The sequence below is a fragment of the Aegilops tauschii genome, chromosome 6, assembly GCF_002575655.3.
Source record: "Aegilops tauschii subsp. strangulata cultivar AL8/78 chromosome 6, Aet v6.0, whole genome shotgun sequence".
Classification (NCBI taxonomy): Eukaryota; Viridiplantae; Streptophyta; class Magnoliopsida; order Poales; family Poaceae; genus Aegilops; species Aegilops tauschii.
This window is the reverse complement of record NC_053040.3, coordinates 374,919,181-374,943,739: the sequence shown is the minus strand read 5'-3', so window position 1 is coordinate 374,943,739 and position 24,559 is coordinate 374,919,181. Positions and strand designations below refer to the sequence as shown.

General features: G+C 46.5%; 4 protein-coding genes across 4 annotated transcripts; 2 read left to right on the top strand and 2 right to left on the bottom strand.

Moving 5' to 3' along the window:
* Positions 1-3,239: 3,239 nt before the first annotated feature.
* LOC109777081 (oligopeptide transporter 4) lies at positions 3,240-8,733 on the top strand. Its single transcript, XM_020335735.4, has 6 exons — positions 3,240-3,940; positions 4,056-4,153; positions 6,649-7,227; positions 7,343-7,595; positions 7,696-7,878; positions 7,980-8,733. The coding sequence occupies exons 1-6, from the start codon at positions 3,425-3,427 to the stop codon at positions 8,601-8,603; spliced, it is 2,253 nt and encodes a 750-aa protein (XP_020191324.1). The 5' UTR covers positions 3,240-3,424; the 3' UTR covers positions 8,604-8,733.
* Positions 8,734-8,988: 255 nt separating this feature from the next.
* On the bottom strand, positions 8,989-9,482 carry LOC109777085 (uncharacterized). Its single transcript, XM_020335738.4, has one exon. It carries the CDS (start codon positions 9,480-9,482, stop codon positions 9,213-9,215), a length of 270 nt encoding a protein of 89 aa, XP_020191327.1. The 3' UTR covers positions 8,989-9,212.
* Positions 9,483-9,602: 120 nt separating this feature from the next.
* LOC109777083 (binding partner of ACD11 1) lies at positions 9,603-12,650 on the top strand. The gene is made up of 5 exons (XM_020335736.4): positions 9,603-9,821; positions 11,067-11,179; positions 11,268-11,343; positions 11,419-11,502; positions 11,598-12,650. Exons 2-5 carry the CDS (start codon positions 11,073-11,075, stop codon positions 12,477-12,479), a joined length of 1,149 nt encoding a protein of 382 aa, XP_020191325.1. The 5' UTR covers positions 9,603-9,821; positions 11,067-11,072; the 3' UTR covers positions 12,480-12,650.
* Positions 12,651-12,967: 317 nt separating this feature from the next.
* Positions 12,968-13,787, bottom strand: LOC109777084 (uncharacterized). Its single transcript, XM_020335737.4, has 2 exons — positions 13,289-13,787; positions 12,968-13,175 (listed from the first exon to the last, which is right to left on the bottom strand). The coding sequence occupies exons 1-2, from the start codon at positions 13,518-13,520 to the stop codon at positions 13,099-13,101; spliced, it is 309 nt and encodes a 102-aa protein (XP_020191326.1). The 5' UTR covers positions 13,521-13,787; the 3' UTR covers positions 12,968-13,098.
* Between the last annotated feature and the right edge of the window lie 10,772 nt (positions 13,788-24,559).

Genomic DNA, 24,559 nt, shown 5'->3' with positions numbered 1-24,559 from the left:
TTCTTTCTAATTCGCTTCTTGCGCCATTGGCGCAACCGGGTCATCTAGTCTATCCAGAAGAGAATAGAGTCTCTCATTCTTGCAATGCATGTTGTAGTAGATTTGAACAAGGGGATGAGTTTTAAATGTGCTTTCCACCAGGATGAGCCTTCCATTTTGCCTTGAGGAGGAGAGGAGGTGTAATATGTTTTCCAGAGGAGTTTTACCCTAGGCAAGTTATGCTTGTTGAAAAATTTATGGAGGTCTTTTTTAACAAAAGAGCCTGATTGTGCACCAAGATGTCTTCATCCCTAATTCTTCATGTGTCTTTGGCTGGCACACAAACATCCCAAGCTATCATAGTAGCATCTTTTCCCTCAGTCATACTTCCTCCACATGCAATGCCTTAGGTACTTTATAGATGACAGAGATCGCCTAGTGTCGCCGGTGTATCGGTTTCGTTTTCACGTCCGTTCACACAAAAGTTCTGCAAAAATAACAATGTTTTCTTTTTAGGAAATGCTTCTGTTCACCCGGCCGATCTTTCTACGAGCATCCATCACCTTTATGGCCGTCAAACCTTTCTTTAATCGGATGGCTCGGAAGCATCCTCTTTCCACATCCTAGGTTCGCAACTGGACCACTATTGTAATTTTCTCCCGCGCAACAACTAGCTTGTTGCAAGATCTAATCCCAAAGCCTCCAGAGACACGCACCACCAGACACGTAGGCGCGTCGGTGTGGACGAGCATGATCTCCTCCTCCCTCTCCTCCTTCATCGGCCTTCCCCTCTAGCCTCCGCCTTTCTCTCCTCCGTCATCGGGCCTGACCCTCTCTCCTGCTCCATCTCCGTGTTTGTTGGTCGCCTCTCCATCGGCCGGTTGAAGACCTCGTTCGAGCCACCTCCCGCCAGATCTACGCCACTCCGACGAGATCGACGCCGCATTGCCTTTTCATCCTCCGGCCCTCGGTCGTTCCCAACCTCGCCCACATCTACAGTTGCTGCTAGACGGCGTGGAGTGGGATCCACACTTGATTTCTTTGTTGGGGAACGTAGCATGCGATTTCAAAAAAATTCCTACGATCACGCAAGATCTATCTAGGAGATGCATAGCAACGAGAGGGGAAGAGTGTGTCCACGTACCCTCGTAGACCGAAAGCGAAAGCGTTAGGTTAACGCGGTTGATGTAGTCGAACGTATTCGCGATCCAACCGATCAATTACCGAACGTCCGGCACCTCCGAGTTCAACACACGTTCAGCTCGATGACGTCCCTCAAACTCTTGATCCAGCAAAGTGTCGAGGGAGAGTTTCGTCAGCACGATGGCATGGTGACGGTGATGGTGATGTGATCCGCGCAGGGCTTCGCCTAAGCACTACGACGCTATGACCGAAGGAGTAAACTGTGGAGGGGGCACCGCACACGGCTAAGAGAATAACTGTTATGCTTTGGGGTGCCCCCCTGCCCCCGTATATAAAGGAGGAGGGGAGGAGGCCGGCCACCAGGGGCGCGCCAAGGAGAGGGGAGTCCTACCGGGACTCCAATCCTAGTAGGATTCCCCCCCCCCCTCTTATTCCTTCTCACGGAGGGGAAAAGGGGGAAGGAGAGGGAAGAGGAGAAGGAAAGGGCGGCACGCCCCCTCCCCTAGTCCAATTTGGACTCCCCATGGGAGGGGGCCGCGGCCACCCCTTGTGGGCTGCCTCCCCTCTCCCCTATGGCCCATGTAGGCCCATTACTTTTCCCGGTGGGTTCCGGTAACCCCTCGATACTCCGAAATATACCCGAACCATTCCGAAACAATTCCGGTGTCCGAAAATCGTCCAATATATCAATATTTACCTCTCGACCATTTCGAGACTCCTCGTCATGTCTGTGATCTCATTCAGGACTCCGGACAATCTTCGGCCACCAAAACACATAACTCATACTACAAATCGTCATCGAACGTTAAGCATGCGGACCCTACGGGTTCGAGAACTATGTAGACATGACCGATACATATCTCCGATCAATAACCAACAGCGGAACCTGGATGCTCATATTGGTTCCTACATATTCTACGAAGATCTTTATCGGTCAAACCGCAATAACAACATACGTCATTCCCTTTGTCATTGGTATGTTACTTGCCTGAGATTCGATCGTCGGTATCATCATACCTAGTTCAATCTCGTTACCGGCAAGTCTCTGTACTCGTTCCGTAATGCATCATCCCGCATGTACTCGTTCCGTAATGCATCATCCCGCAACTAACTCATTAGTCACATTGCTTGCAAGGCTTATAGTGATGTGTATTACCGAGAGGGCCCAGAGATTCCTCTCCGATACTCGAAGTGACAAATCCTAATTTCGATCTATGCCAACCCAACAAACACCTTCAGAGACACTTGTAGAGCATCTTTATAATCATCCAGTTACGTTGTGACGTTTGATAGCACACAAGGTGTTCCTCCGGTATTCGAAAGTTGCATAATCTCATAGTCAAATGAATATGTATAAGTCATGAAGAAAACAATAGCAATAAAACTTAACGATCATTATGCTAAGGTAACAGATGGGTCTTGTCCATCACATCATTCTCCTAATGATGTGATCTCGTTCATCAAATGACAACACATGTCTATGGTTAGAAAACTTAACCATCTTTGATTAACGAGCTAGTCAAGTAGAGGCATACTAGGGACACTTTGTTTTGTCTATGTATTCACACATGTATCAAGTTTCCGGTTAATACAATTCTAGCATGAATAATAAACATTTATCATGATATAAGGAAATATAAACAACAACATTATTATTGCCTCTAGTGTAGACTTGTTGAAACAGATTCGAAGGAAAAACAGTTTTAAAATTCCTGCAACATAACCTTTGTTGCGAATAATTTATATAACTAGACCCGTGTTGCAAAAAGTACAACAACATATTTGTTGCAAAGATGACGGATCACGTGGGTTGATCACACGGCCATGTACAACTTCATCCCATGGTCAAAGAGGCGGACGATCTTTTAATTTTATCCGTCGCGCGTCGCCCTTTCTTTTTTGATACAACTCTCCATTATATGTGTATAAGTATCCTGAACGAAAAAGATTCGAAAAGAAAAGGATTCACGTACATATACGTACGTAGGACAGCAAGATTCCTGTCTGATTTATTTTTAAGAAAAGCAAGATTCCTGTCTTACGTATATCCTGCAATCGGTATACAACTTCAAGTGGCAGCAGCAAATAATCAGGGCACGCTACGTCCCAAACAATCCGGACACAATACGCACAGCTAGGAGACGCTCGCCGGCCACCATACCGCGGCGCCCATATAAACACGCGCGCGCGCGTGCCTCTGCTCTCAAAGCCACCTCCCCTCCCCGGTCCGGGCTACAGCAGAGCACGCGTAGTCACAGCCAAGCCGCCCGGCCCTGGCCACCATTAAACCACCTCACGCGCAATGGGTGAGATAGCGGCGGACGAGCGCGGGCTCGCCGGCGGCAAGGGGTCGGAGTTGGAGGAGGAGGAGACGTCCCCGATCGAGGAGGTGCGGCTGACCGTGCCGCCCGGCGACGACCCGACGCTGCCGGTGTGGACGTTCCGGATGTGGAGCATCGGGCTGCTCTCCTGCGCGCTCATGAGCTTCCTCAACCAGTTCTTCTCCTACCGGACGGAGCCGCTGATCGTGACCCAGATCACGGTGCAGGTGGCGTCGCTGCCCATGGGCCACTTCCTGGCGCGCGTGCTGCCGCGCCGCAGGTTCCGGGCGCCGGCGCTGCTCGGCGGCTGGGAGTGGAGCCTCAACCCGGGGCCCTTCAACATGAAGGAGCACGTGCTCATCTCCATCTTCGCCAATGCCGGCTACGCCTTCGGCAACGGCAACGCCTACGCCGTCATGATCGTCGACATCATCCGCGCCTTCTACGGCCGCTCCATCTCCTTCATCGCCGCCTGGCTCCTCATCACCACCACCCAGGTACCGCCCTCGCATCGCAACCTCCATTGTTCTCCCGACTAGGAGTATTCATCGGCTGCTTCATTGCTACTCTACCCGATTTCTCACCTGGCATCTCGGAATCGAATGGATCTAGGTGCTCGGGTACGGGTGGGCGGGGCTGATGCGCAAGTACGTGGTGGAGCCGGCGCACATGTGGTGGCCGAGTACGCTCGTGCAGGTCTCGCTCTTCCGGTGAGCACCACTCTACTCTCCTCCTCTGTCCTCCCCTTGGTCCGGCTGCTTTCTTGCGTTGCTGCATTTTCTTACCGCCCGCATACATGCATCGATTTGTTCCGATTCTGGTTGGCATGCTACTAGATTTATTGGTCGTTCCGGTGACCCGCGAACAAGGCGTTGCGCTCATAAAATTCCCCTACAATTTCACCCGTTTCTTGACGCTCCGTCGGGTTGGTTGGTTTGTCCTCGGCTGGTTGTAACTTTCCACTGGCGCCCATCCTACGTGGGGTACAACATACTAACATTTTGTGATATACTGTTCCCCAGTTTCTCGGCGAACCCGATACATAGAACAGGCTAGAAATAAGTTGCGTGTGTTGTTGTATTATCACTCGTCACCAGGTGCATATCATTGGCTCCAGATTGGAGAATCTGACCCAACCGGCTGGCATCATCAGTAAAGAAAACAAAAGGCGATTGAGAAAATAACTAAGGAGAAAATCTGACGAACATGAGTACTACTCCATCTCGCGAGACACTGACATGCATTTCAGTCCGATGTCCCCCTTCCTTTTCCTCCTGATTATCATTGTCCCTCTCGACACTGACGCAGGAGCAGAAAGAAAGACCCCACCATGAACATGGGAGTGCATCCATCCGCTGGATTGGTGGATGGATAAGCTGCTGCTGCTGCTGCTGCTGATTTAAACCCAAACTACCAGTACGTTGTCCAATGCGTTCTTGCAGAAAAATAGTGCTTAGTTGTGCCACTTGGATTATGTTTGGCCTTTCCGAGCACCGAGGGCACGTTTTGTTTTGCTTTTTAAACCACGTACTAGTAGTGCATTGCAAATGCAAACACGCTGTTGCTTTGTCCATGGAACTTTGTTAGGCGTTATCTAGGCCGACTGATTGTGGCGCACGCATGGGTGGAAAGCTAGCGTGGTAGGTTATGGGTGGAAAGGTTTTACTCTCCTCCACTCCAAGAATTTTCTGCAGGACTCATTTTTATCAGATTTCATAGGAGAATTTCCATCCTCTCAAACCCTATTTGAAGAATCCTACGTTTTTCCTTGCATAACCAAACAGCCTTTCAACCATGTATGTATTACTAAAGATGACATGCCATTTCTAATCCCGTGTCTTTCCTTTTTATGCGTTTTGAGATGTGAATCACAAATGCCACTAAGAAAAGGTTGATGTCGAGGTTTGATTTAGACCAATGCAGTGATTGCATGATACTATGATGACAGATATTATGAATACACTAGTCGGGCCCTACAGGCCACATCACCTTTGCCTGCCATGATGCAGTACAAGAGTATCGTTTTGATACGATCTAGCACAAGGCCCCATCTTACGCCAATTGACACTAGTTTTCTTCCCTGAACCAACCCGCAACCCACCTACCATTCACACCCAGACAGACAGATATCAGAACGGCTGAATCTAGTCGGCATGCCGTTTAATATGTGGCGCGAACCTCTTGCCTCCACCGGTACACATGTTTCTTTTTCCACTTGGAGGGATCAGGCCCATCATTTCATCAGAACTGAGATACACCAAAACACCAGTTGCTGACAAGTGACAGCCTTGCACTTCAGCCAGCGGCATCATTCCAAACTTCCGACGGCGTCCCGCGCTTGGTTCAAGTAGAGATAGTTTTCAGGAACAGTGGGGGCTCGGTCCGTCGTCCACCTATCGTAGACTAATGATCAACTGGCCGTGCATGCTGACAAAACAGCTCGAAGAAACCGAATGAAAACACTAGCAGCAGCAGTAGCAGTAGCTTTCGAGACAGTTGGGAGCACGTCCCAGCGGTCAGCAGATTTAGATTCCGTCGAGTCCACTGCGACGAGACGGACGGCGACGCTTGGGTGCATGGGCGTGTTTTGTCTTCGTCAGCGCCGGGCAGACGCATCGCTCTTCTTGCGATGCGTCCGGATTCGGCAGTAGGCCAAGGCGGCCTTCGGAAGTCGTCGTATGATGGAGTGGCGGCACGCAAGGGCGTGATGTGAACGCGCCCCGCGCCGCTGCACAGTATTGACACCTCGATGGAGGCGTTTGAAATTTGCGTGCAACTGGATGGGTCATGGATGGATTAGTGTTGTATTTTCGTGGTCCAGGTCCAAGTTGCGCCCACAAAAGGCGCGATCCTCCCACATGCCCGCGATCCTTAGTGGCCAACTGGTCACCAAATCAATTGTTATCCGGTCGTACTGTTTCATGCAACGATGGCTTAGTTAACAACATGGTAAACAACCGGGGGGTATGTGACCAAGGGTTGGTTGCCTTAGATAAAACGGTAAAACAAGGCGCTATATCAACAAAATATATCGGGCCGTTTACAGTTCGGCATTTATGTATAGTGTCATGCCATCAATGGTGAACTGATGAATGATGGTTGATGGATCAGTTCGTTTACATGGCAACAATTCGAATCCATGAACCTGCGAAAGTTCTGCACTACTACATAGCATTGGCACTAACGCCATCCTTGTATGCACCAGGGCACTGCACGAGAAGGAGGAATCTCCCAAGGGCTCGCGGCAGATCTCCCGCTCCAAGTTCTTCCTGGTGGCGCTCATCTGCAGCTTCGCATGGTACGTCGTGCCGGGCTACCTCTTCCCGGCGCTCACCTCCATCTCATGGGTGTGCTGGGTCTTCTCCAAGTCCGTGACCGCCCAGCAGCTCGGCTCCGGCATGAAGGGCCTGGGCCTGGGAGCTTTCACGCTCGACTGGTCGGCCGTCTCCTCCTTCCTCTTCAGCCCGCTCATCTCGCCCTTCTTCGCCACCGCCAACATCTTCGTCGGCTACTTCTGCTTCCTTTACGTGCTTGTGCCCACGGCGTACTGGGGGATGAACCTCTACAACGCCAAGACGTTCCCCATATTCTCCTCGCACCTGTTCATGTCTAACGGGTCGGCATATCAAATCACTGACATTGTGAACCAGCAGTTCCAGCTTGACACGGAGGCCTATGCAAGGCTCGGAAGGATAAACCTCAGCACCTTCTTCGCGCTGTCTTATGGGCTCAGCTTCGCCACCATTGCCTCCACCATCACGCACGTCGGCATCTTCTACGGGAAGTAAGTGCTCTCAACTCTGTATGTGAATAAACTGACACAGCTCAGCTTTGAATACATGTGGTTTTTGAACTGAAAGATGAAAAATTCACATCTGCAATTGGACACCAATGCACAGGGAGATCTACCACCGGTTCCGTGCTTCGCAGCAGGAGGAGCCTGACATCCACACAAAGCTGATGAGGAAATATGACGACATACCAGCGTGGTGGTTCTACTCCCTGACAGTATTGTCAATGACAGTGTCCCTCATCCTCTGCACCGTCCTAAAGGACCAGGTTCAGCTCCCATGGTGGGGCCTCCTCTTCGCCTGTGGCATGGCCTTTGTCTTCACGCTCCCCATAAGCATCATTACTGCAACCACTAACCAGGCAAGTTTATTTCAGAATTTTTAATGTTTCCCCATTTGTCCTGCTCTTTCATGATTTCTGCAAGAAAAACTGACCAGAACCTTTAAAATTTGATGGACAGACTCCTGGCCTGAATGTCATCACTGAATACGCCATGGGGCTAATAATGCCGGGATACCCCATCGCCAATGTCTGCTTCAAGGTGTACGGCTACATGAGCATGTCGCAAGCAGTAGCATTCCTCTCAGATTTCAAGCTCGGACACTACATGAAGATACCTCCAAGATCAATGTTCATTGTTCAGGTAATTAAACCACTAAATCTCCTCACATTGTAACTTGTAAGCAAAGGAGCGGCATGTAGGAAGATAAATTTACTGACATTTCGCGCGCTGTATTTATCCAGTTTGCCGGTACACTGGTGGCCGGGACTGTTAACCTCAGCGTGGCATGGTGGCTACTTGGGTCTGTCGAGAACATCTGCCAGGACCAACTGCTGCCACCAGACAGCCCATGGACATGCCCTGGTGACCGTGTCTTCTTTGATGCATCGGTCATCTGGGGCCTTGTTGGCCCGAAGCGCATTTTCGGGCCACATGGTAACTACGAAGCCGTCAACTGGTTCTTCCTCATCGGCGCAGCAGGCCCTGTCATCGTGTACATCTTCCACAGGATATTCCCCAGTCAGAGGTGGATACTGATGATAAACCTGCCGGTGCTCATCGGCGCTACAGCCAACATGCCACCAGCGACGGCCGTGAATTACAACTCATGGCTGCTGATAGGCACCATCTTCAACTTCTTCGTGTTCCGGTACCGGAAGAAGTGGTGGCAGAGGTACAACTACATCCTCTCTGCCGCGCTCGATGCAGGCGTCGCGTTCATGGCGGTGCTGCTGTACTTCACACTGACCATGGAGAACCGGACAGTCAACTGGTGGGGCACGGCGGGTGAGCACTGTCCTCTGGCCTCATGCCCCACTGCTAAAGGGGTGGACTTGGGCCCGGATAGTGTGTGCCCTGTGTTCTAAGCTAAATCTCTTTCACCCTCAAGGTACAGCTACAAGATTAGTCATGATCCATTCGAGTTGTGTGAGTGTAATAGTATGATCATAGATTTCTATTGTACTCTCCACCAAAAGAGAGAGAGAACAAAGCTTCTAGATGCGTGTAAACTGTAAAGGTCGTAGTCATCCACGCGAAAGAGAAAAGACAATAATTATCAGCCGCAATGCGAGACAATCAGTCTTGGGCAACACAAATGCGTGCTAGTTCTGGAACCCTATAAACTTTGACACTTATTCCAAAAATACCTTTTAGAGCAGTATACTGTGCATCTCAATTGATTGAATTGGAGAACAGTAACACAAACTGTTCCATCAACAGAATTCAGTGATAGCAAATTCAAACGCACAATTTGAGGTCATGGCGACAATTTTCGTTTCTTATGGCTTCGCAACATGTTTATGATTTGCAGTGCATACATAGAGGAACGACTAGGCAGCAGATTGTTTCAATTGAACAAAATGGCACCAGATTAATGCCGTATACATTACAATCGACTTGAGCATAGGCTAAAGTAAACAGGGAAGAGACGAGGTACCCGCGAGGAGGTTAGGGCTAGGCGCCTTCCTTCCCCTCTAGGGGAGGCGGCCGCGGTTGAGGAGGCCGAGGGTGTGGCGCGCGGCGTCGAGGAGGTCCTGGATGTTGTGCAGCGACCTCTCCTCGGCGCCGAAGATGAAGATGGCGCGGCACTCGGCCTTCTTGGCCAGCCGCGCCGCGTGGCCCAGCGGCAGCGCCGGCGAGTTGAGCGCCCGCAGGATCTGCCGGTACATGGACAGCACCACCGGCCGGTTCCGCGCCAGGTCCTCTGCCGTCGCCCAGATCAGGCCCCCGCCGGCCTTCGCCATCCTCCACCACCACCACCACCTCGCCTCGCCGACCACCCCCGCTGTATCGCGCTGTCGCGGCTGGAGGAGGATGGAGGCGGAAGGGAGCAGCGAGAGAGAAAGGCTAGCTAACTGGGCTTCGGCGGGGCCGTCACTGGGCTTTAAGGCCGGAGAGGCGGGCCAAAAAGCCGTGGCCCCGTCGCCACCCTCCAAGTTTCCGCGTCACCACCCTCTCTGCTCCGACGAAACCGGCGGCAAAATGCGCGCAGTGGATCCACCCCCGTCGCCTCTTCCCCATTTCCCGTCCCCAATTCGAGCTCGTCGTCGGAGTCGGGGGCCGTGTGGGTCGTACCGCCGGAGGTGAGAACCAGCTCCTCGCCTTCCACTCCCCAGGTCCCTCCATTCTTATGGGCCTGGAGTAATGTGAGGATTTCAGATCGGAATGTTCCTTTTCTTTTTGGGCTATCAATTGGTATGTAGGAAGACTTGTTTTATTTGAATGGATGATCACATTACACGTTGTGCTTGCTGCGTCACCGATGCTTCTGGGGTAATTGGGGGATTTGTCTGACTATTTCGGAGCTGTCATCGCCATGGGAGAGAAATCTGAAACGTCCCAACCCTGGAAATTTCCCTTTGCTTTGCCAGAGGATCCAATGTGTATTTTTGCCAATAAACATGACGCACCATGGCTTGAACTGCTAACAACGTGTAATTTATTATACGTTGTCTGGGCTTGCATACTTCGAAGAGGAAGAACTCTTCCGGTTTATTTCATTAATAATTCTGATCCATTTCGGCATTAACAGTTTCGTAATCTAATGAAAGTTCTTTATTCTGGCAAGTGGTCATTGGAATCATTTTTGTATATGGATCCGGATCTTTCACTTGTCAGGATATGAACCATATATGGAACGGTGGTGTTTGACCTACTTCAAACCGCAAAGTAATGTTTGTGTAACATTCAAGCATATGCTCACATGAACAACCATTAGAAAATCGTGCAATTTGTATAACTATAAGCATAAAAAGCATCACGTGATGTTTCATGCTTCCATTTCTCTCATATATGCCTGTTTAGTCCATACTATCATATGCTCACATGAGCAGTAAACATCGCCCGAGAGTGCATTTTAAAACTGACTCTGTAGGCTGTAGACTTTGGCTAGCTTGGTGTACAGTTTCAGTTTCTCTGTTTTGAGCTTCAGTTTCAGTTTCGCCTTTTCCTTTGGCTAGCTTAGGACCCTTTGTTTCTTTTATATTCGGTTCCCCGTTTTTTAACTTCGCAACTGGCTGTCTTTTGACTGTTATGCTTGTTTCTCGTACAGTTTGCGAAATTGGATGAGGTCTTGGAACACATGGTTATTTAAAATGCATCTATATCTGATAATGAAACATGTATACTCCTAGATATTTCTTCCACTAACTATTTGGCATAAAGTTCATTTCTGGACTCCGTTTAGAAAACCCCGGACAATACCTCGCTATTTGTTCTTTATTTGGCCGAAAGAAGTATATTCGACACCTTTTTGTTTTACTGGTGAAGAATGTTAAAGCTGAAATATTATGCTAATTAATTCCTTCATGTTCATTCCATTTTTCAAGACAAGCATGTTTAGCACAGTAAAGGTCCACAATGTCTCACTTCAAGCATCAGAACGAGTTATCAAGGAGTTCTTTAGCTTTTCTGGTGACATCGTACATGTCGAAATGCAAAGGCTAGTGCCACATGATCTCCATTATATATCTGTTATCATTTAGATTTATATATAACATGTGTTATGTTAACTTAGCGATGCTCTGCAGTGGTGATAAGCGTTCTCAGTTCGCCTACATCACCTTCAGAGATGAGCAAGAAGCGGAGAGGGCAATGCTTTTGACAGTACGATGTCTCTACCTCTTAACACAATCATTGTAGCTATTTATTCGCTGTGTGAATATCCATTTTTTGCTGCAGGGCGCGACTATAGTGGATATGGCTATCATCATCACCCCAGCCACAAATTACCAGCTGCCAGCAGCCGTTTTAGCTGATTTAGAGGTAGGAGTCTACGACCATGCTAATTCTACATTTATCTATGATTTCTCAACTCCTTTCAGTAGTCTCGGAACTCCTGACACTCTTTGCACTCCCAGTCAAAAAGTCCTAGTAGCATAGAAGCTGCCCTTCGAAAGGCAGAGGATGTTGCTGGTTCCATGTTGGCCAAAGGATTTATTCTTGGCAAGGACGCCGTTGAAAAGGCAAAGACTTTTGATGAAACACATCAGCTCACGTCGACTGCAAGTGCTAAAGTATCTTCCATTGATAAGAGTCTGGGCCTCAGTGAGAAGATCAGCACTGGCACCATAGTGGTGAATGAGAAAATGAAGGAAATGGATGAGAAATACCAGGTTGCAGAGAAGACCAAGTCTGCATTGGTAGCTGCGGAGCAGACCGTTTCTACTGCTGGTTCCAAGATCATGAGACACAGATATATCCTTACCGGCGCAGCATGGGTAACTGGTGCCTACAGCAAAGTTGCGACGACTGCGACTGAGGCCTACAACAAGGAAAGGGCGATGGCTGAGCAGGAAGATGAACTCGCGAAGAGTTCTGAAGAGGCAGGACAAGAGAGCAAGTGCCAGGAAAGTGATCCAGCTAAGGTGCCTGTTCCAGAAAATACTGAAACGGGCCAAATGGCTGATCAGGAGGGCGGATGTCCAGAGACCAACAAACCAGAAGATACTGAAATGGGTAACGGTGAACAGAAAGATCGAGATGCCGAAATCGCAAAGGCCCAAACTCAAGAAAACACTGGAATAACAGCCGAGGAGCATAAGCATCGGGAGGCTGAGTTACCGAAGGCCAGCACACCTGAAAGTTTTCTGATGACTGAGCAAACTGAGCAGGAACACAAGCAACCGGTCACTGAAGTTGCAAACAGCGATATTCCAAGCAGCCCTGTAACCATCGCCGTCTGCATGGCCACTGATGATGCAAATTCTAGCAATTCCCCAAAGAAGCCCGGACCTGCCTAGGATGCATTTGATGATTTATTTGATAGTGCAGCTGCAACTGAATTATATTGTCTTCTATAGTTTGTTTTGTCGATGTGTTGTTGTTTTATTATGGAAGGAAAGTGGTGCCACAAGCTTTATTGTCTGTACAAAGTGGCCATGGTGTCTGTTTATTTTCTACTCGTAGATTCCTACTGCGCGGTGTATTTTCATTTGTTCTTTTTCGAGCCTTGCCACAAATGGGATTCTGCATCCAAATTCTGGTTTCTCTGAAACCATTTGAATATGCAACATCCGCACCATGCGTTGCGCTGCTAGTTGAAGTGTGGATCAGACCAACAATGTGTTGGGACTTAAGGTCAATGCATAATTGCATCTATTTCACCTTGGATCACGTCAAATTATCTAGACATTCTATAAGCAGATTTCCTACTATCGTCTCAATTTTGTTGAGAAGCAACTCAAACGACCAAGAATCGTACTGTAGAAGCAAGGAGGCAAGGCAAGCATACAATTCAAGATTTCATTACTGCTGCTGCACAAGTACAGTGTGCAAATTATATCGCGCTGTTGGATTGAAACTGGCAAAGGAAGGAGCCACAAAAATTTAAGGTGTGGTATACTAGCTGATGCGAGAAGCTTATAGCATCATCAGCCTCCGGTTGCCAGCCTTCCGTCCGCCGGCGCCGCCGCCGCCACCGCCGAAGCTCGACATATCTAAGAAAGACCAAGTCAAAACGCGAATCGTCAGAAGGGAAGGCACGCGACGACTATTTCATTTCACATGAACTTGTGCATCTGGATCTGTGGCCATGGACGATGATGCTTACCGGAGGAGGAAGGGGCGTGGGAGCAGAGGAAGAGGAGGAGGAAGCAGAGGAAGGTGAGCAGCGGGATGAGGTGGATGGACCTCTCCGGCCGGCCGCCGGGCGCCTTGTCGGCCTTGGCCTCCGCGGACTGCTCGGGCACCCACAGCGGGACAGCCTCCACCGCGTCGCCGCCGTCGCCGTCGTCGTGCTGCTGCTGCTTCGGCGCCGGCGAGAGGTTGAGCTGCCGGTGCATCTTGGGTTGCTGTCGGTGGAGCTCTCGCGTTTGGTCTGGGGTCGGAGTCGACGGTGTGGGGTGGACGAGCGGGCGAGACGCGCTTTTAAATGCCACGGGAAAGGAAGCAGCAGCGGGTGCTTGGTTTGGTTTGGTTTGGTTTGCAAGCGAAGGAAGGAAGGAAGGGAAATATCTGCAGTTGAATAGTGCTCGAAGGTGATGCTGCTGTGGCGCCTAACTCGGAGGTCGGAGCTGGTGGGAAATGCGGAGCCGCCCACCGCGGGCCGCGGCGCATGATGAGCCGACGACCGCGCCGCGAGGCAAGCAATTAGGCCGCTGGCCACTTGGTGGTGCTCCTCGGATTCTCGCTGTCTCCGGAATCGCGCCGCGGTTCGCACCTCGCTGGCACGCGCGCGCACGGCCGTTGCCCCGCAGCTTCGCGAGCGCGCGTCTGTGGAGACCGCAATTGTCAAAAGAGCAAACCGTGTTTGTGGTCAACGTATTTGCTTCGATCGCTTCTTTGCTTTGTTTTAGTGTGGCTGTAATCTTTGGGCATGTTGGTATTAGTTAGTGTAAACAACGCAAGAGAGATGGGGTGCACCTTGTTCTTGTTCTTGTTCTTGTTCTTGTTAGGGGTTGTTGGCTTCGAAAGCACGTCGGTGGGACATTGCGCCGGATGTTGTAGAGGGAAAACGTGGCTAAATTCTTTTAAGGCACCCCGCGAAATTTATATTCTTTTAAGGTAAATGGGGGAGATTTATTGACCTACAATGTTAACATGGGCACAAGGAGGACCCCGGCTCAAAATGCATTTGGTAGTTAAGATGCACAGCGAAGCTCAAAGTGTTTGCTTGGCTTGTGCTGGCCAATAGAGTCAATGGAAAGAATATGCTCCGCCGAACACACTACAATATACTCCTGGTGATCGCTGCATTTTGTGCAACAGTTGAATGGAACGGACCGTTGAACATTTGTTTTTCACACGTGCGTCAGCAAAACCTGTTCGGATACAATGGTGATGAGGTTTGCCACCTCTGACGATGCTGATACTCGGTTGCACTTAGGTCACTCTGGAAAAAGAGTGTGGGCACCAAAGAAATCTACTCACGATACCTCTTACCTCAAAACTTCTACTGGATCTGGGATCAGAAGAATTCCAATTTGAAATGTGCTCATATCCAACTACCCAAAGGGACGATATCAGGAAAAACAAAAGGTGCATGGGCGCCCAATGTTTATGAAGGTCTTTATGATGTATGTCGGCTTGGAGCATTTGGAAAAAACGAAATGGTAAAATATTTCGGAGGACCCCACACACACACACACACACACACACACACACCATTGGATCGTGTGGGGAGAGAGAGATTTAAGAGAGATTTTTCCTTGCTGGCTCATAGGTTTAAACCCTCTCTAGCTTAATTCGTACAGAACTTCTCAAACCTTGTAACTTAGATCCTACACAACTTCTCAAACCTCTCATACACCTGTCAACCCCCAGATGGGTGACAGGTGGCTAGAGGATACTAGCCCTGTAAATTTACAATGTAAACACTTGTATATCCCTTCTTTATTAATTTAAAGTCGGTAGGAGCCTCTCCTACTGTTTGGTTGTGCTAAAAAAGGAGGACCTCGATGATCCTAAAGCTAGATATCCTAGGATCAAATGTATCAACCAGAGGGGGAGAAGGTGGATGAAAGATTTAAACAAAATTTTCAAAACACTATGTTCTTCAAAGTATAACCGAGAAACCGAAATAAAACAGAACAATTATGAAGAATACCGAATCTAAACAACATCAAAGTAAGAGGCATGCATGGCAAAAATGACTTAAGTTAAACAACAATACCAAGATAGATATAAAGATAGCTTAGCAAAGGAGTAAGTAAGCTAAAGTAGCAAGTAAACCTCTGAGAAAATGTGTACATAATTTTACAAAAAGCTAAGGAGCAGAATATGAAAGTACTCATAGAAGTCTTTACAAAAATGGAGTAATTCATTAGGCAGGATGTCATGATGTAGCACGTGAATAAACCCCATCTTGTTACCCTTAATAGCAACGATACGTGCGTGTCATGTCTCTTTCTATCACTGAGATTGAGCACCGCAGATCGAACCCATCACAAAGCACCTCTTCTCATGGCAAGAAACATCAATCTAGTTGGCCAAATCAAACCAATAATTCGGAGAAGAAATACGAAGCTATAACAATCATGCATAAAAGAGTTCAAAGAAGACTCAAATAATATTCATGGATAGATTTGATCATAAAATCACAATTCACCGGATCCCAACAAACACACCACAAAAAGAGTTACATCAATTAGATCTCCAAGAACATTGTATTGAAGATAAAAAAGAGAGAAGAAGTCGTCTAGCTACTAACTACGGACCCGTAGGTCTGTGGTAAACTACTCACGCATCATCGGAGGGGCAGCAAGGATGATGAAGAACCCCTCTGTGATCGTTGCCCCCTCCGGCAGAGTGCCGAAAAGGCCTCTAGATTGGATCTCGTCGTTCTGGAACTTGTGGCGGTGGAAAAGGTATTTCCTCGACTTCACTAGGGTTTTTGGGATTTTAGAGTATTTATAGAGGCGGAGGTAGGTCAAGAAGCCTCCCGTGGGCCCACTACCCATCAAGGCGTGCTAGAGGCCCCTGGCGCGCCCTGGTGTCTAGTGGGCCCCACGGGCCTTCTCTTGTTTGCTCCAGAAGCTTCCAGGGTCTCTTATCACCAGAAAAAAATCTCCAAAAAGTTTCGTGGCAATTGGACTTCGTTTGGTCTTGATATTCTGCAAAGTAAAAAAACAAGCAAAAAACAGCAACTGGCACTGGGCATGATGTCAATAGGCTAGCCCCAAAAAATGATATAAAGTTGCTAGTAAATGTATATAAAACATCCAAGATTGATGCTTTAATAGCATGGAATAATAAATAAATAGATACGTTGGAGACGTATCAACTACCAACTCGAGTACTGGACCTGAGCAAAAACCTGACCCCCCCTCCCTCTCCTCTCTCTATAAGAACCAAATCTGGATCCAAACCCACTGCAAACAACCAACTTTCACATTCTAGTCTGCACAACCATCCAGTCACTCCAATCTATGCCACAACTGCAGGCTATGACATAACTATAATCACTGAAGCAAATTGGAGTAGGGCACCAAGATGTGGGTTACCTGAACCGGAAAAGCTAGGAGGAGGCAGCACGAGCACGCCACCCTAAAGTCTTCCTCTGTAAGCTGCAGGATGCCATATTGTGGAGCAGCAGGATGAGCGTCTCATCCTGGACGGCCATGGCAACACCGTGGATGGCTGGTCCTCCCCTTCCATCTCTGTGGCCGACACTCTTCTGACTTGGATCAACATGCAAAGAAAAAATCCATCATGGGCCACTGCCAATATCACACCTTCTTCCACAATGTCCGTCAGCTCAGCACCCAAACCCAGCAGGTATCCTTTTCCCTTGTTTGTCTTTCTTTACCTTGGTTTTGTTTAGTGGCTGAAAGTAACGAATGTAAGAAATGAAAGTCTTCACAAATATGGTACTCTCCTGTTGGCAGAGAACATGCAACACATGTTGGGGTGTGAAGAACATATTTGAGTATAATGGAGTGTATCTATAATACCTAAATAGTTCATCCCCGCTAACCTATTTCTCTTGACATGCAAGCTATCCACCTCAGCAACCCAGCCACATCAGTGTTACATTACCGACTTACATGAAGGACCCACCACAGGTTGACTAGCATACAAAACAGCCACATCACCCTTCAGTTACTAGCTTACACGAGACCCACCACACCATGCAAAAAAAAGACCCACCACAGGTTACCCACGTTACACAAACATCGTACGTACCGTCTGCCCCTTTGTCTTATTTCATCTTCGTTGGATGGTTCCTTCGTTCTCCTCTCCATTCATAATAGATCTCAACCGTGGTCAATAAATCTCCTTCGCGATCCGTTATCTTCCTGATTCTTCTCCTCCCCTCTTTATATATCTTGGCCACTCTCCATATTACGCCGCCGCTTGCCAAGCCTTCGTAGGCTGTTGCTGCCAGCGACAAGCGTGCTAACACAGGCGGGATCCCTGTGATCACTGTCAGCGAGGGCTTTATTGGTCCAAGCCATGCGCCCCGATGTTGATCTGACATCTGGACGAACCCTGCGCGCCATCGTCGACATCCTCCTATAAGATCTCACGTGAAAGTTAAGGGGGGCTCTCCTTCCTTTTATCTCCTTAGATATGCACATCCGCCAAACGTTGCAGCGGGAGCGATATGAGGAAAAGGTCCACGTCAATGTCCATCAGTCCGACAGTCCGCTATGCTTCGTTCTACATATTCTCAATACAAGTACGTAAGGGGCCCATCTTTTCTGTGATGCATTGCTCACCCCAGGTTCACATCTGTAGTGTCACAATTATGATAAATTGATCTGTGCATGCATCATATCATTATGATCATGTTGCTACTAGTGTTGTAAATCCGCACGTTCTCATCGATCTGGAGTTGGCCAAGGACTCTGCTCATATTACATCCTTGATCCGAATTAGTAAATTCAACAGGTAAAGGTTGCTCACCGTTGGTCCAATAATCTGTATTAATTTAGTTCTATATGGGATTTAGTACCACCTCTATTGTTTGGCAATGCAGAACTGATGATTCAGGAGCTAATGTTGGATGTTGTATTTGTCAAACCATTGGATTTGTGCGTCTGTCCAGGTTTTTTCCACCCTGAAAGCATCTGCTCTCGCATTGTGTTTTCTCTGTTTCTCTATCAAGATAAGATTGTGTGCTATAATACTTATCTTTTCATATCTGCCAGCATGCAATCATTTTATCTATCACGGTGCTTAATTATATCTATAGTATGTTGTACCGAGTCATTTCTTGGTTTTGTTTGCATTCATTTTATCTATTACAATGCTTAGTTATATCTGTAGTACGCTGTACCAAGTCATTTCTTGGTTTTGTTTGCAGAAATTCTGAAGTATCCATAGGAGCTCCTCGCAGCGATAATTTGTTATATTAAAGGTAGGGAGAAAATAGTGTTACATGAGAGTTAACAAGTGCAGCCATAACTGCAGTAACACCAGTCAACACTACTCACGGGAATACTCTTGCTAACCCGCTACTACTGCAATCCCCACCAACGACACAACTCCCTAATCTCAACGGTTGTTATGGAGGCCAGGTAGTTCAAAAGGTTAGTTCAAGACTAATTCATTGATTGTCAACCTTTGCATTTTCTTAAGTTACTCCAGAGACTATCTTTCCCTTTGTTAACTGTACAAATATGACTTTGAATGCCCCCCAAATTAATCGATTATAGAGTAAATAGCATAAAACTACCACTTTTCGCGCTATGGTTCCAAAAACCTACCAGATTTTTATTTGTCACTGATAACTACCAGAATTGGAGTCGGTCGTTTCAAAAAACCCAAATGACCGTATGTTTTACAATTGATTGCGATTCTGACATGTCGGGCCCGCACGTAAGAGCTCTGATCGTTTGACCGTTTGTTGACCGTTATGTGGCATAAAAGCAATCAGGTCCCTACCAAAAAATAAAAAAGCAATCGGGTCCTTGTACTTAATCAAAGAAAGCAATCGGGTCCCTATGGAGGTCGTCCTGCAGCTCACGCACCCGCGTAGTGACCTTGTCGGACTCCCTCCGGCCGCCCCCAAGCCCGGCGACGCTCGCCCTCCGGCCGCTCCAGGGCCCGACGACGCTCGCCCTCGGACCGCTCTCCGTGCCCGGCGAGCGCTCCCTCCAGCAGCTCCCTGTGCCCGGCCGTGCTCCAGGCGAGCCGCGACCACAGCCGCAGCCGCGAGCCGCTGGAGCAGCCGCAGCCTCTCTTTGCGTTCGGGCCGCCATGGCCAGGAACTCAGGCTGCCGCGCCCAGGAGCTTCAGCCGCCGTGTTCCTCAAGGCGGCTTGGTCCTCCGAGCAACCTTGCAACGCCCGTAGCCGCCGCGGAGCAGCTCGACGGGCTCGGTTCCCATGGCCAACGCCGGCAATCTCCTCGCCGGCTGCGCAGAGGGCAGCAACAACAACGGAGGCGGGGCTCCACAGGCGCCAACTGTGTGGCCGACGGCCATGGCTGTGACGGAGTTCCAGAGAGAGGAGAAGAAGAAGGAGAAGGGAGGCAGAGAGGAGGGGGAGAAAATGAGGAGACACTGACGTGTGGGCCCTACATGACAGTTAACGGTCAAACAAACGGTCAAAGGGACTGTTTGTTTAGCTGTGGGCCCGACATGTCATAATCGTAATCAATTGTAAAACACACGGTCATTTGGGTTTTTTGAAACAACTGACGTCGATTCTGGTAGTTATCAGCGACAAACAAAAATCTGGTAGTTTTTTGAAACCCTAACGCGAAAAGTGGTAGTTTTATGCTATTCACTCATCGATTATATTATGCTATTTTTTTGCGAGGGATTATATTATGTTGTTAAGAGTTAAAGTAGCATCACCTGCGCTTCAGATCTTATATTCATTATATTATACAAAAACTACACGCGCAATTTGTTGCCTGTGTTTCACATCTTGCAGATTATGTTCATTCTTTCTTAGCTAGGGTATATGCAATGCTCTGAATAAAGAGAAATCCAGTTTATGCAGAGCGATGTAAATGCCCAACATAAATTTGGGGCCCTCATCTGCATCTACATTATATTATCCTTCGGAAAAAATGCATTATATTGTCTTTTTTGACGGAAAAAAATACATTCTGTTGTCTCTTACACTTCAAATAAACACTACTGTACATGTTTGAAGGATTACTTTGGAACGAATTCGTCATTATCCTTCATGCTTGGTTAATATATTTCACATATAGCATTAATCTCATGTTCTGTTTTCCATCGTTTTTTCTGTAGTAACGATTGTGCTCATGCATCGATCATTTATGTTTGTGCATTTGTTAAGTAATTTTGAGCTTCTCTTTATTATGTCTTACCGTCCAGAGTTGGCGTACCTTCAAAGTAGAATAATCTCATTTACACAATTGAAGGTAAATGTTATAAAACAAAGATGTTTTACTTTGCTTCCATGCTTCCTTTGTAATACATTAATTGTATTAATACAAGAAAGTTGGATAAGTAACACTTTGGATTTTTCCTTCAAGCTATCTACATATAATAATCGAATCTCGACTATACATTTCAAGGTGTCAGGCGGTTGCTCACTACTTGCTCTTACTTTACCCTCTACTGCATTTTACATTGAACATTTTTGTGCCATTTGTATTATCGTACTTTTTTCGTGTTGAAATGTACTAATGACTAAATAGCCGGATTGAGTTCGTCGGGTTTGTTTGACGATGTTACATTGGAGCAAATAAATGTTTCTTTGTGCAAGATCCTTCTTCATGTGGCCATCTACATGGCTCAACACGTGGACCATAATGCACACATCCAATCAACTGAAAGCATCATAGCATCTGCAGCAACGTGCGGGGCATCATCTAATTAGATAAAAAGGTAGATGCTAAACTTGGTAATTGAGGAAAATGAGAACACTAAATATAGTTCAGTTTATTACTAAGCAACATCACATGCTAAGTAATAATTATCATTTCAAAAGCAAAAGGCGTGTTCTACAATAAATATCAGTTTATTGAGTATATGGTTTCCGTTTATTACTAAGGGTACTGAATTGATGATCCAAACAACCAATGTGGAATTAAAATTTCAAGGTTATCTCTTTCTCTATGGTCTTTCACATTGTCATATCTAAAATATGTTATAATAACAGGCAGAAGCGTATATAAATGATGTAATAACAGGCAGAAGCATATAGGCTCAGTTCGACCCTTTAACACTGTAGACCAATCGTTAATTTATGTAAAGGAACAAGAAGCATATTGGGTTGATTGCACAGAATGGGACCTATAAATGTTGGGCGCACAAACTTTCTTAAAATAGACATGACCAGTATTTCTAGCAATTAAGAGACTCATGATTCATATTCGGGGTTACAAATCGATAGTCAATAAGAGACGCACTTCAAACATTACAAATTAGACTTTATACATTACTTTTAAATGCAAAAAATGGTGATGCAAGGTATTATCCCAAAGAATGAACAATTATCTTGTACATAATCAGAAAAATCACACTCCAAAGATTGTACTTTACATACCTAAAGTTGTAAACCATAGCGCGCGGCAAGGTCAAGAAATGGTTCATCAGTAAATGCACAACCCTATTTTGCTATATAAAAGTTTATACACATTTACACATTTTACGCATCCAGTAGCAATTTTAGGTAACAAACGCAGTGAGTTCCTAGATGACGTACAACCTGAAATAACACTCATTCAGTAGCAAAACAACCACCTAAGCTAGTACATGACCATCAGCCACACGCGCATCATACAAGACCAAGACCTCATCAGGCCACCCTAGTGTAGGAGAAGAGCAATGTATCCTACATCAGCTGTGTATGCATCATTCATGGGGATTAAGAGACTTGGACTCGATTGAAACATTCATCATACCATGTGTGTTGCCGATAGTGATGCCACTCCTGTTGGCAGCATCGACGTTGACCTTGTGTGGTGGTCGAGGTGGACGACAGTGTCCTCCTGGTCGTCCTACCGCACAAAAGGTCAAATATTAGTCTGGTCCCACACAAAGATGAAGATGGGCCTTGTAGCAGCACGCATAAAATAGTCTGATGCACTAGGTGGAACATTCTCAGAATTAGGCACTATATCATTACAGTTTGACCAAAATAAATCTCAGACCCGTCGAAATTACAGATTCCTCAACAACTTGGCAAACCAGAAAATTCATTGCACTTGATTACAACATGTTCAATAATTAATTGGAGAGGACATATGACGTTCATCAATAATCATGGACAATAAAATCGTCCATGTGCACGAAATGATTCATCAGTAAATGCACAACCTTTTGCAATATAAAGCTTACACGTTTTCAGGGATTATTTTCTCTTAGGTAATAATAACACAGAATGGCTAGGTGAGGTACAAACTGAAATATCATTCATTCATTTAGTAGCAAAACAACAAACTTTGCTAGTTGCTGACCATCAACAATCACACACACATCACTTGTACACAAAAGGGGAGCTAGAGGTGAAGGAAATATGCCCTAGAGGCAATAATAAAGTTGTTATTTATATTTCCTTATATCATGATAAATGTTTATTATTCATGCTAGAATTGTATTAACCGGAAACTTAGTACATGTGTGAATACATAGACAAACAGAGTGTCCCTAGCATGCCTCTACTTGACTAGCTCGTTAATCAAAGATGGTTAAGTTTCCTAACCATAGACATGCACTGCTAGAAAAAGGCCCATTTGTCCCGGTTCGGGAACCGGGACTAAAGGGTCGGTACTAAATCCCAATACCTTTAGTCCCGGTTCTTATACGAACCGGGACAGATGGGGCTCCACGTGGCTGCTGTGGCTTGCCCAGGCAGTGGGGCCTTTTGTCCCGGTTGGTAGCACCAACCGGGACCAATAATCGTCCACGCGTCAGCAGTTCAGGGGCTGGGGTTTTTGTTTTTTTTGAAAGGAGGGGGGGTTGGGGGTTTTGTAGGGTTAATTTAGGGGTTTCAAATATTGTGTTAGCTAGCGAATAGAGAGAAGTGTCCTCTCTTATCTCTGTGCTTGGTCGATGCTATGTACTATACGTATAGAGAGGACTCGACACGCTAGCTTGTAAGCAAATGAAGGAAACCCTTAAGTACACAAGATCGTCATGAACATATACAAAGAGAAGTGATTGACCTCTCTTTCTCCGAGAGATTGGTCGAACAACAAGTTTTCGTACATCTATCCGACGCTACTAGCTACATATATACAATATAAGATCTCTTACAATCCCTAGCATATGATGTCAACTTCCACATGGTATTCTCCGTCTTTATCTATGACGTGGTCAAGAAAGAATCCGCCAATTGCTCTTGAATTGCTTTTATGCGATCTTGTGGTAGGAGTTCCTCCCGCAGCTCCCAAAGCTAATTTGAAGAAGGGGGTCCCAATACATATATATGAATAAAACTCAACACAAATGATGGTAATAAAATAAAATTGTGAATATTATTGCTTACACACTTCAAAATCTTCTTTAGAGTAGCCCCGCTTAGAGGTCGTCGCGTTGTAGATGTACTCGCAAACGTAGTATCCACAAAAATTATTCCCGCCTTCCTGCCACAACCACTTTACGAGAAATAGAGGTCAATCAAACTGATAATTAAGCATTATAAATGGTATTGATGAAACTAGCTAGAATCAATGGGAGATGCGCGGAACTAGCTAGTAGTACTTACTTTTGGGTGTGTAAATCGCAACTTCCTCAGCAGTCCCGGAGCTTCTGCGGTGAACACTTTCCAAACCCTGCGAGACAAAGAAAATAATTATTACTTGATATGAGGAAATGAACAAAGTTGCCGATATGGTGCGATAATGATCGACTGAACTTACTTCTCGAGCATTTCAGTCATGGCCGCATACTCCTTGGGATCTTTTCGTCTTGAGTCTAAGACGGTTACTAGTCATTGCTCAAGCTCAATCTCTAGGAGAATAAAATGGAAGCTGCGCACGCATGCATAACTCATCAATTACATTAACCTCGAGTAATAAGGGAAACCGAATATGCACAAGACAGTAACATTCACTTGAAGTTGTAAGGAAAGAGTATTTTATATTTGCTTTGATTTTGAAGCAACGATTTTATCAAGTTGGCCTCGGCTTCTTTGGCATCATGTTTAACTGTCCATTCATCTATGAGATTTGTGTTAATGAACCCAATATCATATATCTGTCTTTTCTTGCATTCAACGATCTTCAATCTGCATAATATAGTGAGGATAATTATATATACATGCAATGAAAGAGCTGAGCTATATATAGAGACTTAATTACATAAGTAGTACTTACAGACAGTAGCAAGTGATGATTATTTTATCGAGGGCCTTTTGATTGAAAAACTGGAAGAACTCCTCAAATGGAACAGACAACAGATCAATTCCAACGAGGTCGTGCTCCTCTTTAACTCTCAGCGTCAAAATATCCTT

Coding starts and splice junctions, on each gene's coding strand:
- LOC109777084 (XM_020335737.4), bottom strand. CDS start 13,520: ATGCACCGGCAGCTCAACCTCTCGCCGGCGCCGAAGCAGCAGCAGCAC. Junction 13,176..13,288: donor CCACGCCCCTTCCTCCTCCG/GTAAGCATCATC, acceptor GGTCTTTCTTAG/ATATGTCGAGCTTCGGCGGT.
- LOC109777081 (XM_020335735.4), top strand. CDS start 3,425: ATGGGTGAGATAGCGGCGGACGAGCGCGGGCTCGCCGGCGGCAAGGGG. Junction 4,154..6,648: donor GTGCAGGTCTCGCTCTTCCG/GTGAGCACCACT, acceptor TGTATGCACCAG/GGCACTGCACGAGAAGGAGG. Junction 7,879..7,979: donor GATCAATGTTCATTGTTCAG/GTAATTAAACCA, acceptor GTATTTATCCAG/TTTGCCGGTACACTGGTGGC.
- LOC109777085 (XM_020335738.4), bottom strand. CDS start 9,482: ATGGCGAAGGCCGGCGGGGGCCTGATCTGGGCGACGGCAGAGGACCTG.
- LOC109777083 (XM_020335736.4), top strand. CDS start 11,073: ATGTTTAGCACAGTAAAGGTCCACAATGTCTCACTTCAAGCATCAGAA. Junction 11,180..11,267: donor GTACATGTCGAAATGCAAAG/GCTAGTGCCACA, acceptor GATGCTCTGCAG/TGGTGATAAGCGTTCTCAGT. Junction 11,503..11,597: donor CCGTTTTAGCTGATTTAGAG/GTAGGAGTCTAC, acceptor TTGCACTCCCAG/TCAAAAAGTCCTAGTAGCAT.